The sequence below is a fragment of the Spermophilus citellus genome (assembly GCF_964194105.1).
Source record: "Spermophilus citellus genome assembly, chromosome: 1".
Taxonomy (NCBI): domain Eukaryota; kingdom Metazoa; phylum Chordata; class Mammalia; order Rodentia; family Sciuridae; genus Spermophilus; species Spermophilus citellus.
In genome coordinates this window covers 136,408,498-136,425,152 of record NC_138182.1, presented here as the reverse complement: position 1 = coordinate 136,425,152, position 16,655 = coordinate 136,408,498, and the positions used below count along the sequence as shown (strand labels likewise).

At 39.3% G+C, this 16,655-nt stretch overlaps 1 protein-coding gene across 4 annotated transcripts in view; it reads left to right on the top strand.

Moving 5' to 3' along the window:
• Positions 1 to 16,655, top strand: part of SGCD (sarcoglycan delta) — a 392,094-nt gene that overhangs the window by 293,166 nt on the left and 82,273 nt on the right. For all 4 annotated transcript variants that reach the window (XM_081281121.1, XM_081281122.1, XM_081281120.1 and 1 more), the window contains exon 6: positions 2,192 to 2,264. In XM_081281121.1, coding sequence (XP_081137247.1) covers positions 2,192 to 2,264 — 73 coding nt within the window. The remainder of the gene's footprint in view (positions 1 to 2,191; positions 2,265 to 16,655) is intronic.

Sequence of the window (16,655 nt, the reverse complement as noted above, 5' to 3'; positions counted from 1 at the left end):
GTAACCAAACAAATAACTATCCTTGCCTTATTGACATATACAATTGTTCTTTTAGTCATAGGTTTAAACCCAGCGCACAAATGGCCATGGACTAAGGATCTCTGAGTTTCAAAGGGAAGTTCCTGCTCAATGTGACAGTGATAGATTGATAGATGGATGTTGCTCTAGAACTGATAGGAGTTGATGCTGTGAGGGGTTAAGGCATGCTCTTGGGTTTTAGACTGCCTGGGGCCATAAACCCAAGTGTCACTCATTATTCTGTGACTTCTAGGGCTGTCAACCTAGGCAGCCTCCACAGGACCTCTTGTCTATGCATTCACCAAAGTATCACAAAAATGTTGGAAATGGATGGAATGTATACTCTGCAAAACCAAATTTAATACATGTTTAACAAAAGCTCCAAAACTATAATACATAATCCAATCCATTCCGATTCCAATATACAGAATACAATAAAGTTAAAATCATAAAGACAAAATTAATAATTTATGCATAAGAAAATTATGACATTCTTCTGAAATTCACATAAAAAATGTTGTGAGTTTTTAAATGTTTATATTTCAATGTATTTGAAACAAGACAGTTTAGAGTCTTAAAAAGGATGTCTAACAGACTAAGAAATGTCTTCAATGGCCCTACACTTAATGTCTCTTTGCCTAATGCAATTGTTAATTTTAATAGATTGTTACAGGAAATAAATGAACTAGTGCTTATGAATATAAATTATGGAGTCTACAATAGTCACTTGAAATGGTAGCTTAGAAATAGTTATTGTTTTTCTTCAAGCTATTCCTTTAAGGACCATATGTAACATTAAGTAGATGCATTATTTCCTGATTGTACTTATGTAGTCTATTACTCCTATCAAAAAGACTGGACTTATAATTATTCCAGGATAAATAATTCATTTTCCTGGACTTATAATTATTCCAGGATAAATCTAGATTTGGAATAATAGTGGTGAATGGAGGATTTCTGCACATTTTAACAATGCAAGAGAATTCTAGAAATCTACACATGAATGCAAAATAGTTAATCTCTCTTGTAGCATGGGGATATAGCTCAGTTGGTAGAGTGCTTGCCTTGTATGCACAAAGCCCTGGGTTCAATCCCCAGCACGCACACACAAAACAACAACAACAACAAAAAATAACCCACCAAATACATAAAACAAACTTCTTTACTATAAAGTATAAGAGAGGACCTTGGCTCCATTTGCTTTGTTTTTTGTTTCAAGATACTCAGGATGGAACCCAAGGCCTCATGCGTGTTCTATCCCTGGCACTTTTAATTTTTTTTGTTGTTGTTGTTTTGAGACAGGGTCTCAGAATAATTCTCAAGATGGCCTCAAACTTAACAATCCTTCTGCCTCATCCTCCCAAGTAGCTGGGATTAGAGCTACTGAGTATGTGCCACATACTCAGCTGTCTCAGCTAAGTCTAATTGAAAAACTAATATCCAGTGAAATTGTCTGTGATAAACTGAGGTTTAAATGATTTGAAAACACTTTGGGAGTGTACAAATCAGATAATCACAATCTTTTATGGCTGGGAGGTTCAGCAATGTGTTGACACATTGTAAAGATAAAGGTTTATAGTACAGCTAAGCTAAATGTCTAGATAGGGTGGGGAATCAATGTTAATACCTGAAATGTGAAAGCGTTGAACTTCAAATGATAGGTCACGATGCTCTGTTTGTTTGTCTCTCCAAGAGAATAATACAGAACTTTATTTACTGAAAAACTTAAGGCAAATACTGCGATTTAACCTATTGCTTAGATGTCCAAGGTGTTATGTGATTTGTGCCCCGCATTGCCATCAGAGGGTTTCAGCTGTTGTATTTCAAAACATTTGCAGTTAGGTGGCTATTAATGGTTTATGAGAGTCAGACTTTGCAATTTATTTCTAGGCATCTTTTTAAAATTTCTTTTTAATTTATTTTTTTTAAGCCAAGATGGAATTTGCCTCATGGCCTCACTCTGATCTCAGCAAGAACACTTTCAAAAGATATTTCTTGTTTTTTCAAAGGTTGTTTGCATGAGTTGATTCAATGCTCTCTCATCAGGAGCCCTGAAGCCAGTGCTCTTGGGTTGTATAATGGATCCACTACATTTAGCTCCAGTGTGTTGATGGTACCCCTAGGTGATTCCGCCAACATTTCCAATCTCTGTTTTCTTTCCTTTTGTTTACAGGAGCTGAGGGCACAGTCTTCCCTAAATCCATAGAAACACCTAACGTCAGGGCAGACCCCTTCAAGGAACTAAGGTAAGCTTCTGACCTGGATTTGCACTGATCAATTGCAATCATCTTACTCTGTGCAACAGACCCATGATTCATTTCGAATTATAATGATAGTGTCACAATGTGAATATGTAAACCAGGAGAGGTGGGAGATGACTGAAGATCAACTTTACCTAAAAGAAAGATTTGCTGAATAGTTAAGAATATTAAGGTCTTGGGGTGAGAGGTCGTCAACTTTGCATTCGTGAAATTCAGATTCATTGATTTGCTGCTGTATTTATGGTACACAAACTGATCAGTTACAAAACTATACAGTAATTGGTGTTGGTCAGCTCAAAGAAAACTGCTTTCTAAAGGAAATTAATGTCTAAATATAATACTGGTATATTTCTGTGTACCAAACTACCTGTTTCTTTCGGTAGAATGTGGCTAGAACGACATCCTCTGGGCATTTAGCCATTAGCATGCTGCTGAAGCAGAGGAAGACCCTGGGAGATCCATTGCTCACTAACACCAACTGTGGAAAATGAGAAAGAACAGCAGACCAGGAGACTGACATAGCCTGAACCCATTCTAGCCACCAATGAATTAACTCTGGTCCTCCGAACACACATAAAAATGTGATCTGTTGATATCAATTTAACTGCAATTTCTATGATATAATCATAACCATGAAGAATTCAGTGAATGCTGGCTTTCTTCATCTTGGTTCCTATTTCTTTTACTTAAAACCAGGGATATGTAACCAATGACCATAAACAGCTTTGAGTAACTGTTTCATGATAGACACCAACCCCAGGCAAAGGTATCTGCATTGCACAAGTCTTACCAACTTTTATGATGCTGTCTGTCCTTTGCTAAGACAGAAACAACCCCCCTAGCAGCTTCTATTCATTTAACAGGAACACTTCTCAGTGGTGGAAAATAAAACTTGTTAGAAAACCTGGAGCTGGTTTTGCAAAACCTGTAAGTCTTTGTGACTGTAAAGAAATAAAGTTAGCCAAAAGAAGAGCAAAGCTCCACATACATAAGGGCTATCGTATTAAAGTTTTACCACATTTTCTAGAGTAGTTTTTTTTCCAGCAAAACTTCCACATGCCAGAGATTACCTGACTTCCTGCCAGTTACCTGACTCACCTCTCCTTCCAGCACTGAAGCTGGAAGTCACTCAAGAAAACCTGCCTTTCAGGACTCTTGAGAGAGCTCATTCTGGGAGTGCAATGTCTCATGTCTGTGATGTAAGAACTCTTTCCGGATGAGGTAATGAATGAAGGGCTGGTCCGATTCTCTTCCTTTCAACAGTCCTTAGCAGGATCTGATTTCTGACAGAACTAGTTAGTGCTGCCCAGCCCAGAGAGAAGTGCTCTCCAATAAAGCTGAATTCTAAAAGACAATATTGATATCCACCCCCTATGGAATAAGCTCTCGGTTACATGAAAGACTAGGCTAATTTGATGTTAAGCAGCAAAAATTACTCTTCTGTAATTAAAAATAAATCCAATTCAAACCACTTCCCCTAGGGAGGGGAGAGAACTCTCAAATAATCAGAATAAAAAACAGACAGATGATCTGAACAGACATTTAACAAAAGTGGCTACATAAAGGGCCAATAACTATTTTTTAAATGTTCATCATCACTGATTACCACGTGATGGAAAATCGAATCACAATGAGAGATTGTGTGACCATGGTTAGAATGGCTGTAATCAAAAAGAAAAACAAAAAAATAACCAATGTTGGCAAAGATGTTGAAAAAGGGAGAATTCTCATAAGCTATTAGAGGAAACGTAAATTAGTACATGTAAATCACCATGGAAAATAACATAGAAGTTCTTCAAACAATTAAAAATAGAACTACCTTATGATTCAGCTGTCCCACTGCTGGGTATATCACACACACCCCCAATTATATCACTTTATCAGGCACATACCTGCACTCATGATGATTACAACAAGGTTCATAACAGCCAAGATGTAAAATCAACCAAGGTGTCCTTCAATAGACAAACGGATTTAAAAAGTGATGTAAATGTCAGTTGTGTTAGCCAGTTTTCAATGATTATAACAAAATTCTTGAGAAAATCAGTTCAAAGCAGAGAAGATGTATTTTTGTTTCATGGTTCCAAAAATTTCATTTCCTGGTCACTTGGCCCTATTATTTCTTGGCCCAAGGAGAGATAGAATATCAGACCAGAGGGCATGATTATAGAGGAAAATTGCTTGTCTCATGGTGACCAGAAAGCAAAGTATGAGAGAGAAGAAGGATCTGCGAACAAAATGTGCCTCAGTGACCTACTTCCTCCAACTCAGCCTCACATCCTAACATTGCCAACACCTCTCCGTAGCCCAGTAAGGGGCCTGGGATTGTGGCTCAGCAGTACAGCGCTTGCCTAGCATGGGTGAGGCATACTGGGTTCCATCCTCAGGACCATATAAAAATAAAATAATAAAATTAAAGGTATTGTGTCCACCTACAACTAAATATTTATATATAAAAAATAGCTCATCAAGGTATGAATTGAAGCCCTGGTGACCCAATAACTTCCCAAAGGCCCTACCTCTGAACGTTGGTATCCAAACATTCACACATGAGCTTGTGGTATTCCAAATCCAAACCCTAACATTAACCAATTCAAAATCATAAACTGCAAAAGCACTTCATTTAGAGTCTTAAGGAGACACAGGTTTAGATCTCTGAGTAAGTGTTCCTAGGAAGGCAAGAAAGGGTGAGTTTCTGTCGTCTATTGAATGTTGAAAAGGTACCAAGGTTGCTTAACCATTAGGGGGTAAAGACAAGAATGTATAAACAGAATGGAAGTATCCACAAATCAAGAGTATCCTCTTGACATGTATCTTGAACCTCTGGGTACAATGTAACCATCCAGTCATACCTGCTGCCTACAGAGAAAGAATAGAGATGACCAAAATTCACATCCCAGCAGCTAGAATCGGCAGAAAGCCCTATTTCCTTATGTTTCTCTGAGTCCATTTTGTAAAACCCTTTCAACATTGGTTCCATTGTGATTTTCCATTTGTTTTCACAACGTAATGGACTATAAGTCAGTCATTAAAAGAATGTAATCTTGGCCAGACATGTGCAGCAGACCTATAATCCCAAAAGCTGGGGAGGCTGAGGCAGGAGGATCACAAGTTTGAGTTGAGACCAGCCTCAGCAACTTAGTGAGACCCTGTCTAAAAGAGAGAGAGAGAGAGAGAGAGAGAGAGAGAGAGAGAGAGAGAGAGAGAGAGGAGAGAGAAGAGAGAGAGAAAAAATTTATCTTCACATTTCTGGCAACATGAATGGGACTAGAAAATGTTATGTTGAATGAAATAAGCCAGACAGAGAAAGACAATTAACTTCATAGAAATGGAGAGCAGAATAGTGATTGCAATTGATAGAGATTAGGAAAGGTGGGAGAAAGAAGATTGTAGGAGGCTAGATAACAGGAACCAAAATACAATTACACAGGAATAAGTTCTAACATTCTACAGCCCAGTACAGTGTATATAGTTCAAAACACTTTATTATGTACTTTATTGAGAATGAAAAGAGAGGAATTCCAAGTTTCCCAATACAAAGAAATGATACTTAAGACAGAAATTCTCATTAACCTCATTAAATTGTTACACATGGTTTACCCGTATTGAATTAACTCACTGTTCCCCATAAACACATACAAATCAAAAGGCACAAGCTCCATGCATTCCTCTGCTTTAGATATCTGTGTCCTGAAGAATGTAGAACAGAATATTCACCCTTGAAATTCTCTAGCAGCACTGAGAGTGTCAGTGCAGTTTCTCTAGGAAACCCTGCAACTTGCCTTAAAAAATCAAATCTCCATAATTCATGAGTAAATCTAAGTCTAGTGAAACTGCAGAAATGAAGGCTTCAGGTAATGGCTGAATTTTCCTTGCTTATTCTAAACTTACGAGCATATTCTACAGAGACTAGAAATAAAATTTTCTTATCTGCATAAAAATATTTCCTGTTATCCTATTCTTTTGTTTGTCTCTTTAGCTCAAATCATGAGAGCCTAGATTGAGGCAGGCACCTACAGTGTCAAAATCTAGCCTTTTCATCCTCTGCAATTTTTTGTTTGTGTTTTGTTTTTTTAATATTTTTCCATTGTCAATGAGGTTTATTTTATTTACTTACGTGTGGTGCTGAGAATCGAACCCAGTGCCGCCCCACACATGCTAGGCAAGTGCAAAACCACTGAGCCAGCCCCCACCCCCAGCAAGCCCTCTGTGTTTGTTTTTTAAAGGCACTTTGCAGGAGGGTCTCTGACCCACTGGAAAGGTAACCAGTTGTAGTTCACAGACTAACCAGACAAGTGTGTCTGCACATCACTTACATTATCTGTTTAATGATGCCACATCTTACTCTGCTATTGATTGGTATTAACCTAGGATACTGAGTAAATATGTAATGAAATTGGAGACCAAGTCCCCTGTCCTCTGACCTTAGAGTTGAATGGGTCTTACTTGGCCACATTCATGCTTCTTCTAGACTCAAGAAAACTGAGGAGATTAAGTGAGATCCCTGGGCTCCTACCAGGAGGTAGAGATGGATAAAGCATTAAGGAGCAGATGGGTCTGCTCCTCAGAGGCAAGGCTGTGGAGGGGAAGAGGCACATCACTGAGAGCCAGGTCCCCAGAGCAAACTTACTGCATGGGCTCCAGCTAACTGTGGAGCTTTGCTCTGCAAAACTGAGGACCACTTCCAGCTCCAAGCAGCTAATCCCTTGGTAGTCTTTCAATTTTTTTTTTGTTTTCAAATTATTTTAGATTAAAAGAAGAGCTATAAAATCATACAGATCATTCCCACCTATGCGTAACTCATTTTTTTCCCCTCATGTTAACATCTTAAAGTCCTAGAATATCCTACTCTGTGTTAAGATTTGTTAAAAGGATTGCAATATATAAAAGAGTCTTAACAAAAAAGCAGCCTGTTGAGATGTGAATTAATTGATCTTAAAATTCCCACTGAAGGTAAGTAGGAATGCTTTTCAGTAGGTTTTTTTTTTTTTTTAATTTTATCTCTAATGTTCTAGACAAAGATTTTCTTGGTCTTGTTTGTTATTAATGGTAAACAAATTGAGTCCAAAAAAAAAAAAAAAAAGTGAGAAAATTGCATCTGTCTTAGAAAGCTTGTCCTCTAGGATCACTTTTGTGTCCTCAAACCTCTGTCTGGGCTGCTACAGGTTTTTTTGTTTATTTTCTTGGTTTTTGTTTGCTTGCTTGTTAATGAAAACCAGGTTCGAGGCCTCTGGCATTTCTTCCTAGAAGGTCTATTGCAGGAGAGGTAGCTTCTTGCTCCCTGGAGTTCAGTTGATTCCTTGCCTATTCAGAGTTGCTGGAGGTCTGTTTTTGCAGTGTTTCTTAAGATGTTTGTAAATAACCAGAGCTGAGCTCAGATTCTCCCTCCCTCCCTCTCCCTCTCTCTCCCTCCCCCCCCCTCTCTCTCTCTCTCTCTCACACACACACACACACACACACAACATTTGTTTCTCTCCAGACAAATAATGAGGGTTACAAAGGTCTAAGCCAAACCTCTCTCTCCGGCAGTGTATGTTGATTTTACCCCTTCAGGGTTATTCTGAAATAATGACTCATTGTCCTAGATTCAAGACTGTACTTAAAAATATACCAAGCATTGTACCCATCCCTCAACATAAGAAAAACTAACTTTGAATAGAAATTGGATTCTAATAAATTCATGATCTTTGAACATAAATGTATTATATGTTCACTGGTTCAAGGTTTTTTTTTTTTTTCCTTTTTTTTTTTCTGGAGTCTATATAAAAGAAAAATGGAAAAAAATCACGGATGTTAGGCTGTTCATGATCTGAAGCAGGAAATAGGCCACTTGGTTTTGCGTACGTATTTTCTATAAGAACAGAGGCTGCCTTTGAGTGTTCTAAGGATTCCTTTCAATTGTGAAGTTTCCTCATAGGATTCTGATCCTACAAGAGCATGAAGTAGACTGTGAAATCTTATCTCACAGGCACATGCCATAGCATATGTGAAAAGAGGGAGAAGGAGATATTGATTACTATACTCCTACACCCAACTTTGTTCCCCTTAAGATCCTCCAAAGCTTGGAAGGAGCCACAAAAGATCTTAAAGCCAAAAGGTCTTTCTGAAAAAACTCTTCTTCCTCCTTCGGCCACTGTGCCTGTGTGCTCTCACTTTACATACAATGATAACCAGACTGGTGGGCTGCTTATCCTCTCAGTGGAGATCAGGGACTGTTCACCTAATATTTGTTGGACATTTATTAAGGAGTCAGGATGTGTGCTAATTATTCTGAATGCAGAAATCGGTACTCAAGTCGTTTTTAGTTACGGGGAATACAATAGAAATATAACCACTGTTATGCTCGAATTCGGGACCCCCCAAAGTCCACCAGAGACCAAGATCGATGTAAACAGCAAAGAGGTGTTTATTGCAAGCTAGCTCGGTCCTCCACGTGCGCACACAGCAACTGGTGACTCTGAGAGGCCCCCCCCCAGCACAGGGTTTGCAGCAGTTTTATACATTATTTGGGGAAGGCAGGGACCCCCACATACATCATAGCATCTCTTAGCAAATCATCACACAACTCGGGAAATCAAACAACTCTAAAACATGATTAGCACATTCACTGGCGGGAACAAGTTGGGTAGGGGTGATTGGTCAGTACAAAAGAGGTATTCATTTGAACTCATTGGTTTAAACCACGAGGGGTGTACATGCTGAACTACATGGTTTCTCAACACGTTATCAACCACCATAAACTACTGGGAGGGTCATCTGGCATCCCAGGTATTTCCCTGTCTCATGCTGATTGGTGGCTGCTAGGGGGTTGCTATGGATTCCCATGTAGCCTGACTGAGTCAGAGACACCTGGTGCAGCAGATCTCTCCTGTTATTTGTAGATAAACAACTTAGCAGGGTGGGAATGTGCCTAGGAGTGCTCTGTGGGCCTTTCCAAGGACAAAGGTCATGTACCTTCCTTGGACAGGCTTTACTCTGAGGTAGAAGCTGGTTTTTCACCACCAAATGCAATATCTTGTGATGATTGACAGGATAGAGATTAAAAACCAAGCCAGAGGAAATACAGAGAAGGAAGCCATCTCCCTATGAGAGTTAGGTAAAGTTGGAGAGTTAGGTAAGGCTAGAAGAGTCACCCAAGTTTATCTACAGGAAATTACGTTTTATTTGAAAGAAGAGAAAAAGGGTGAAAGTCAGTAAATAGGTCTTAGGATTTTAAAAAAAGATGGATCTCTCAGGCCATCTAGTGTAGGAGTGAATAGCCCAATATATCTCTGTAGTCTCTAAAACATCCCTGGTCATTTACAAAGGTGGGGGCTTATGATGTAATTTTCCACATTGACAGTTGTGTTCTTTAATAAATGGTGTGGAGTCATTTTCAGGAACGGTTTCAAAAGACGTTAAAGATTGCTTTAACTTCCAAAAATTGGTGCACCACACCATTTAGGACCGAAAGATCCATTAATCTCAAACCTATTCAGTTCCAAATAGATATTGCTTTGGTACTGTTTATTTTCTTCATAATATTACCAGGTTTCCACCGATAAGGTAGAAAACTTCTAATGTACATCTGTTATTCCCAGTGTGTACTTGAACATTCTGTAGGTGCTTTTGTTTTTCTTTGTTTTGAAATGGAAAGTACTAAAGCTAAACTCTTTTGGGAATGGGTGAGATTTAAAGTCTGTGTATATCATAAGAAAAAAAGGATTAGACAAGGCTCTTACAAATTGACAAAATAAATTTCTTTTTGCTTTAACTTTACTTTTGAGTGTCTATAATCAACTAAGTTACTGGCTCCCAGTAATTTATAAATTTAAGCTACTGAAATAGTTTGTCAAAGCCTGAGGTTCACTTAATTAGAGGCCTATAATGTACCCTAAAAAAGTCACAATACCAAAAATATTGTAGAGTTTGAGTTTTAAAAATGTATAAACATACATATTGAAAGAGAGAAATACATACTCAGCCAGAGAGAGAGACACAAAGCACTGTATACTGAGCCTCTTAGCCCTGGGCACATGGTATTTGGAGCAACACCATTGAATTCCACTGAGCAAGAAGTTCTTATGTTTCTTATGAAAATTTAGAGACATGTTCTATAATTGTTTCTTATCTCTTCTTCCCACCCATTCCCAGCATTCCATGCATTTAGGCTAAGAGTTTTAGTTTTGTTTATATAGAATTTGTTTATATAGAATTCAGCATTATTTAGTCACATAACACAAATATTGAAGTGATTTAAAGAAAAAAATTTTAAAAAATCATAGTAGCATGGTTACTCCAGGGTCTTATGAAATCATCAAATGTCCATATTTGTCACCAGTGTATACTTTGAAGGTGCCCTACTAGGTTTGAACTTGGCCCCAGTGCCTATCTGCCTTGGGAATTCGGGCATCTCCTTTAAAGCTCTCTAAGCCCCAGTGCCTAGAACATTGAAAAAACTCAGTGAACGTAATAAGCTCAACAAATGTTAGCTTTGGGGAAGAGAGACAAGCAGCCCTTTTTATCAGGGGTCAGGAACTCAGACACGAGTTTCCAGAGTTTTAAATTTTATCAGCCAGTAAAAACTTTCCATCCAATTATGGTACCCAACAATTCTGTTTCCATTAAGGATAAAACTAGAACCAAAAAAACAAGTTCTTGGGCTGGGGATGTGGCTCAAGCGGTAGCGCACTCGCCTGGCATGCATGCGGCCCGGGTTCGATCCTCAGCACCACATACCAACAAAGATGTTGTGTCCACCAAGAACTAAAAAATAAATATTAAAAAAATTCTCTCTCTCTTTCCTCTCTCACTCTCTCTTTAAAAAAAAAAAGTTCTTATGTTCACTATTAACAGTTTGTATAAAAGGATATTTCCACTAATGGTCAACTTCAGAATAGGAGACAGTTCTGTCAGTTGGATGCACTTGGCTATAACCAATCAATGTGCTGTCACTATTTTCTCATTTTGCCAAAGACGACATGACTGTAACACGGCTCTTGTCAGGGATTCCAAATGCCACAGACTAGAGTATAATGAGGTTAACTCGGTTTTAAGGTCATTCTGTTTAAAATCCCCAAATTAGAACATTTTGCTCCCCTTTCAGGACTATTTGATTGGACTGTCCACCTACCTGCATGTGTCCCTTTGCTCCCTCTTTGCCTCCCTCCCAAATTACAATTATTATCATTTCCCTCTTTTTTCCTATAAGCATCAGTGCTGTGGTTTAAATTTATCTGCATATTTCTCTTTCCCCCGTCCCTAGTATCTCTCTAGGATGCCCTTTCTATCATGGTTCTTTTCATGTGCAGAAGGAGAAACAAATGGCACAAAGGAAAAGTCATGTTTAGTATCTGAGATATTTCCATCCCATCCCTTGACATATTTATCAAAAGCTCCTGTTTTAAAAATGTGATGGAAACTGCATTTTAAAGATGTCAAGCCCATGTGTTCCATCACCATCTCCTCTGTACATTGTAATTCTGCCTCTAGAGGCCAGGGGAGAATGGATAACATCAGGGGGAAAATCAGGGCAGCACATAAGGAAAGTCTCATTCAGAAATAAATGGACAGCCCATCTCTTCTCATGGCTGGGGGTTGTGGGAAGAAGATTTTACAAAATGTAAGGAGAGGAGTGAAAGCAAGGTCCTGGTGACTCCCCTTATTCAAGTCATGGAGGGAAGAAAATAATTAGAGTCTGAAAAACTGATTGTTGAAGAGGAAGTTTAAGTTTTGGGATCACAGAAAGGTTGCCAGACTGGGCTCAATTTAATTTTTCCTGGTAATTCATAAGGATCAGAAGTTGGAGAGTAAAAGATATTCCATTGCTTTGCATGGATGAACATGGCTTGTCGGCGGGCCAGCCTTTAGTAGAGGTGTTACACTGACATTGGCTCACTTTGCCAACCGTTAAGGCTGAGGCTCTCCCCCTGTGTGTCTTGTAGGAACCATGGTTACTATCAAAGGGGAAGTACGCCTTTAGAATCCATCTTAAGGCACTTGCTCCCGGTGGTTTTCACTTCAAGTCTTAAACCATCATTAATTTAAATGAAATTTCACATATGATGCTCTAAGCCTCCTTCCCAAATGCACTTTTCAGTTTTTCATCTTTCAAACTCAACCAGATTTTGGAGGAACCAAAGCCTTTCTCAGAATCGTCACTAGACATTATTAGACTATCCCTACAAGTTAGAGCCATGGATGATGTGCATTGAGACACCTGGTTTTACCTGTCATGAGCAGCCCATTTCCATCTGAATTTGAGAGGGGCAGTGTGATGACATCACCGTCATCATCCCAGACATGAGGCTTCTACTCAGAAATTAAAATTATGTCTTTCAGATTAATTTCAATAATGAGGATTAAAATATGAGAAAATCACTCAAAAGCACATTGGGAGGATATAAAATTGTACTTTTAACTCTGTCATCAGCAGCCATGATATTTTAAAAATAAGTGGGAAGTTTTCAGTCTTAGAGCATAGTGGGCATTCCTGAGCTACTGCCACCTTCTGCCTCAAAGCAGAATGTTCCCACTTGTCACGGTTTTCATCTTGATTAAAATGTCAGCCACTGTCATTTATTATGCAAAGGGTGTGGAGTGTATTGTTCTGTTATTCTTGAGAAACACACAATTGCTTTTGATTTCCCTCTCTTTCTCCCCAGTAGGATGGCCCTGCTGGGTGTTCAGACAGAAAATCTTTCTTAATTACACCCTTCATGATCCTGGCTCCACGCCAGCCTTGTTTTATTTCAGTTATAACCTTTTCAAAAACAAAGAGGAATGGGAGTTTAGAGGAACAAGCTGACATGAGTTTTTTACCTGAAATAAGTTGAGAGCCAGAAGTGAATCAAAAACAAATATTATTTTTTTTTCTTGATCCAAAATTCTCCATGGTTAGATACAATGCAGTGTAATATAAATGAGAGTAAGACAAATTTCAGAGAGATCTAGATAAACTTGCACCACACCTGGCCATGGATCATGTGCCATGTTGGGACAAATATCACTCCCTTCCATCCTTCAGTGGGTCTCCCTGATTGAAGATGAAACTTCAAAACAAAAGTATACGTATGAATTTAACATGACCCTAGACTGATGGTCTCCTGGGACTCTTCCCCACCTTCCAACCATTTTCTTATTTTTATTTCTCCTCTTACTCTCCCCTAGTTTTCATTGCTTCCACTGAAATTTGAATCCCTGATTTTATATTTTAATTTTCAAAAGTTGTTTTTTGTCCCTATGGTGCTATCCTTTCATAACACCCCTTGCATAAATGTACTATCTTTTCCTTTTGAACATATGAGCGATAGGTTTTCTCAAATTTCTTGTTTCCCCCATTTTTTTTTTAAACTTCACATCCCTGGGTTTGTGATTAGGGCTTTATCCAGTGGTTGGTAAGTCCTGCATAGCTATTCATTTTTAAGAGTGAAGTATCAAGAATCAAAGCATCAAGAATTTCTTGTCATGTTTGTGTGCATGAACGGGACTGGGTGGTGGGTGATGAGTGACTCCAAATGTCAAAACTTACAGGTCTTTCCTCTTGGGCTGGTCAGTTTCCCCAACAGAAGTCCGAATCCCTTGCTTATCATATATCTGGCTGTCAGTATGTTCATGGTGAGGGGAATCTGGGAGGCCTCACTCTCCCATATGTAGGTTTTCCCTTAATTCCCTGTTTCCACACCAGTGAAGAAACAGTCCCTTGGGGCTGCCCATTTTCCATGGGGCCCTCCATAAGTCTTCTCTATTGCAGTCCTGCCAGACACTTCCGATTCCTGGGCCTGGCCACAGTTTTTCAGCTTAATCAACTTGCAGCTTGATCTTCCCCAAACCTATATAAGCTCTTAGCTTTTAGTTTCCTTTCACCTGCTAATGGAGTTACTATCTGTGATTTGCTTTTCAACTTCCAAAGCATGGTCGCCATCTATTTTGTACCCTTATCTCTTCTCTTTTATTTCATCTTTGTGGATTAGGGCCTTATTGGGGTCCATTTATAGCCATTGAAGTAGCATTTCCAGAAAGGGAAAAGGTAGACAGGCGTATTTGATACTCCATTGAATCAGACGTCTTCTGTCTGCAAGCTTTGGCCTCGCTACCCTGCCCTGCTTCCTCTAGGGTGTTTGCAATTCTTCGTGTTACCATTCCCTTTTCTTGGAACACTCTGCTCTGGATAATCCTATTCCTTCTTCAATTCTCAGCTTACACATCTTTTCCTAACCTAAGGACATGACATTTCTTGGCATTCTTCCAGGCACATGATGGTCTCCCCCATGTCTTATCCTGCTCCTCTATTGGATAAACTAAGAGGGCCCCTACTTTTGCCATTCCCCACAGGGGGACCAGGTTAGATGAATCATGATACATCCAATCCCCTAGGATTTATTTTTATTTTTTACATATACAACCTAACTCATTAATGATACTTGTCCTTGCCTGGCATCTGAGCTCAGACACAGACACTCCAAAATAACAAAGCACAGAGGAATTTGAATTTTTTGACAATCCAAGCACCATACCCCTAACCTTGAATAGGAAATAGATGCTAATAAATTCAGGGTCTTAAAAATGTGAATTATAGTCATTTCACACTTCGTGGCAACTTCATGCTGAAGTAATAGCTTCAAGCTTAATTATGATGCTTGTCCCTTCCTTAAGTGCAGATGACATTCCTCAGATAGATTTTTGCAATGACATTTGAGGAGCGGAGTTGAGACACCAATTAGTTATTCATGATGGAGAATATTGACTGTTTGCTGATTGAAGGAAAGTGTTGATACCCTTCCTGACATGATGCATCTGTCTCTTCATTTATGGTTCTCCCTCTGGCCCTCTTGGAATGCTCTTGGGAAATGATGGAAATGCCCTTCAGCCTTCACATGCAGATCTATAAAGAAAATGTGCATTATGAGTGGGATTATTAATGGAGACCAGGAGGCATTAGACTTTCTCTGATTCCCTGCAGGTGTCTGGGCTTCTCTAGGAGGACCACGTGAGAGACACACCATAATGGATTAGACATGGTCCACTCTCGGTGCTGGAGAAGCTATTGCACAATATGTTCAGCACCTCAGCACTATTCCTGCAGCTAGAAGTCAGGAGAGGATGATGAATGGAGGATTCTGTCCTCTGTCACATAATCCCATGGCATGATCCAGGAGCCACTAAGCCATGTGAGCAGGAAAGTGCAACCTCCCTCTCTTTGTGCAAGATGTTATAGTCTCGTAAAAAGAGAATTTTGTTCTTTATTCTAATGACCTGGAGTGGCTCAGGAGCGAGGGGGCAGAACCAGAGTGAGACAGTTTAATAGAAGGAAGCAACTTCTAATAGTCTGAAGAGGTATATTATCCCATCACTGAGAGCAAGGGCAGACTCTCCTATCAGGACTGCCACAGAGCTGGGTCAAGCCTCAGAAGGAGGGAAGACTTTTAACTAAATGTCCTTTCAGGTCTGCTCTGATATGAAGATTCTTAAAACTCAGGACTCCAAGTGCTGCTCACAAACACAATTTTAGCAGGAGCCTCTCATTAAGTTTAAGTTCCTTGAAAAGCTCTCTTCATTGAGTGGTTGGAGAGCAAAATCTGTGATCAGTGTTGATCCTTTTTTATTCCTTAGACTCTGAGTGTTTGGAGAATGACTCATTCTTCTAGTGATTTGTAAATTTTGAAGAATTTTTACAAATACCTCCTCAAAACCTTTCTAAAGCTGATACAGTAGTGCATTCCTATAATACCAGTGATTTTAGGAGGCCAAGGCAGAAGGAATGCAAGTCTGAGGCTGGTCCCAGTAACTTAGAAAGATCCTGTCTTGAAATAAAAAAGGTGAGGGATGTAGCTCAGTGGTAGAGCTCCCCTGGTTTCAAACAAAACGAAATACTTCCTAAAGCTGAATATGAGGCATTTGGCTTAATTCCCATTGTACAGATGAAGAAATGGAAGGGTTAATATGAAACACCCCTTATTTGACTTTCACAAAAAAGCCTTATCCTTTCTCACTGCTCCAAGATTTTCATTTGTATTTTTACTTTTTGCATTGCTGGAAATGGAACTCAGGGCCTCACACATGTTAGGCATGCGCTGTACCACTGAGCTATCCCCCCACACCTGTTCCAAGATATCAAGGTGCTACTGGTAGCAGCACATGGTGAAGGTGGAAAGCAGAGCTCTGGGTCAAATGGCTGGCCACTGGTCCTGGGTTTTCTTTCCACCCACTAAGATGTGACTCCAGCCAAGTTTGAAAAAACTCCTTGAGTTTCAGTTCTCTCATTTATAAAAGGGATAAGAACAAGACTAACCACAGGAAGACTGTGAGAACTAAATGGCCCACTATATATGAACTACTTCAAGCATGACCTAGAACTTAGGGCTTAATAAATATTGGTTTCAGGGGCTTTGTTGTTGC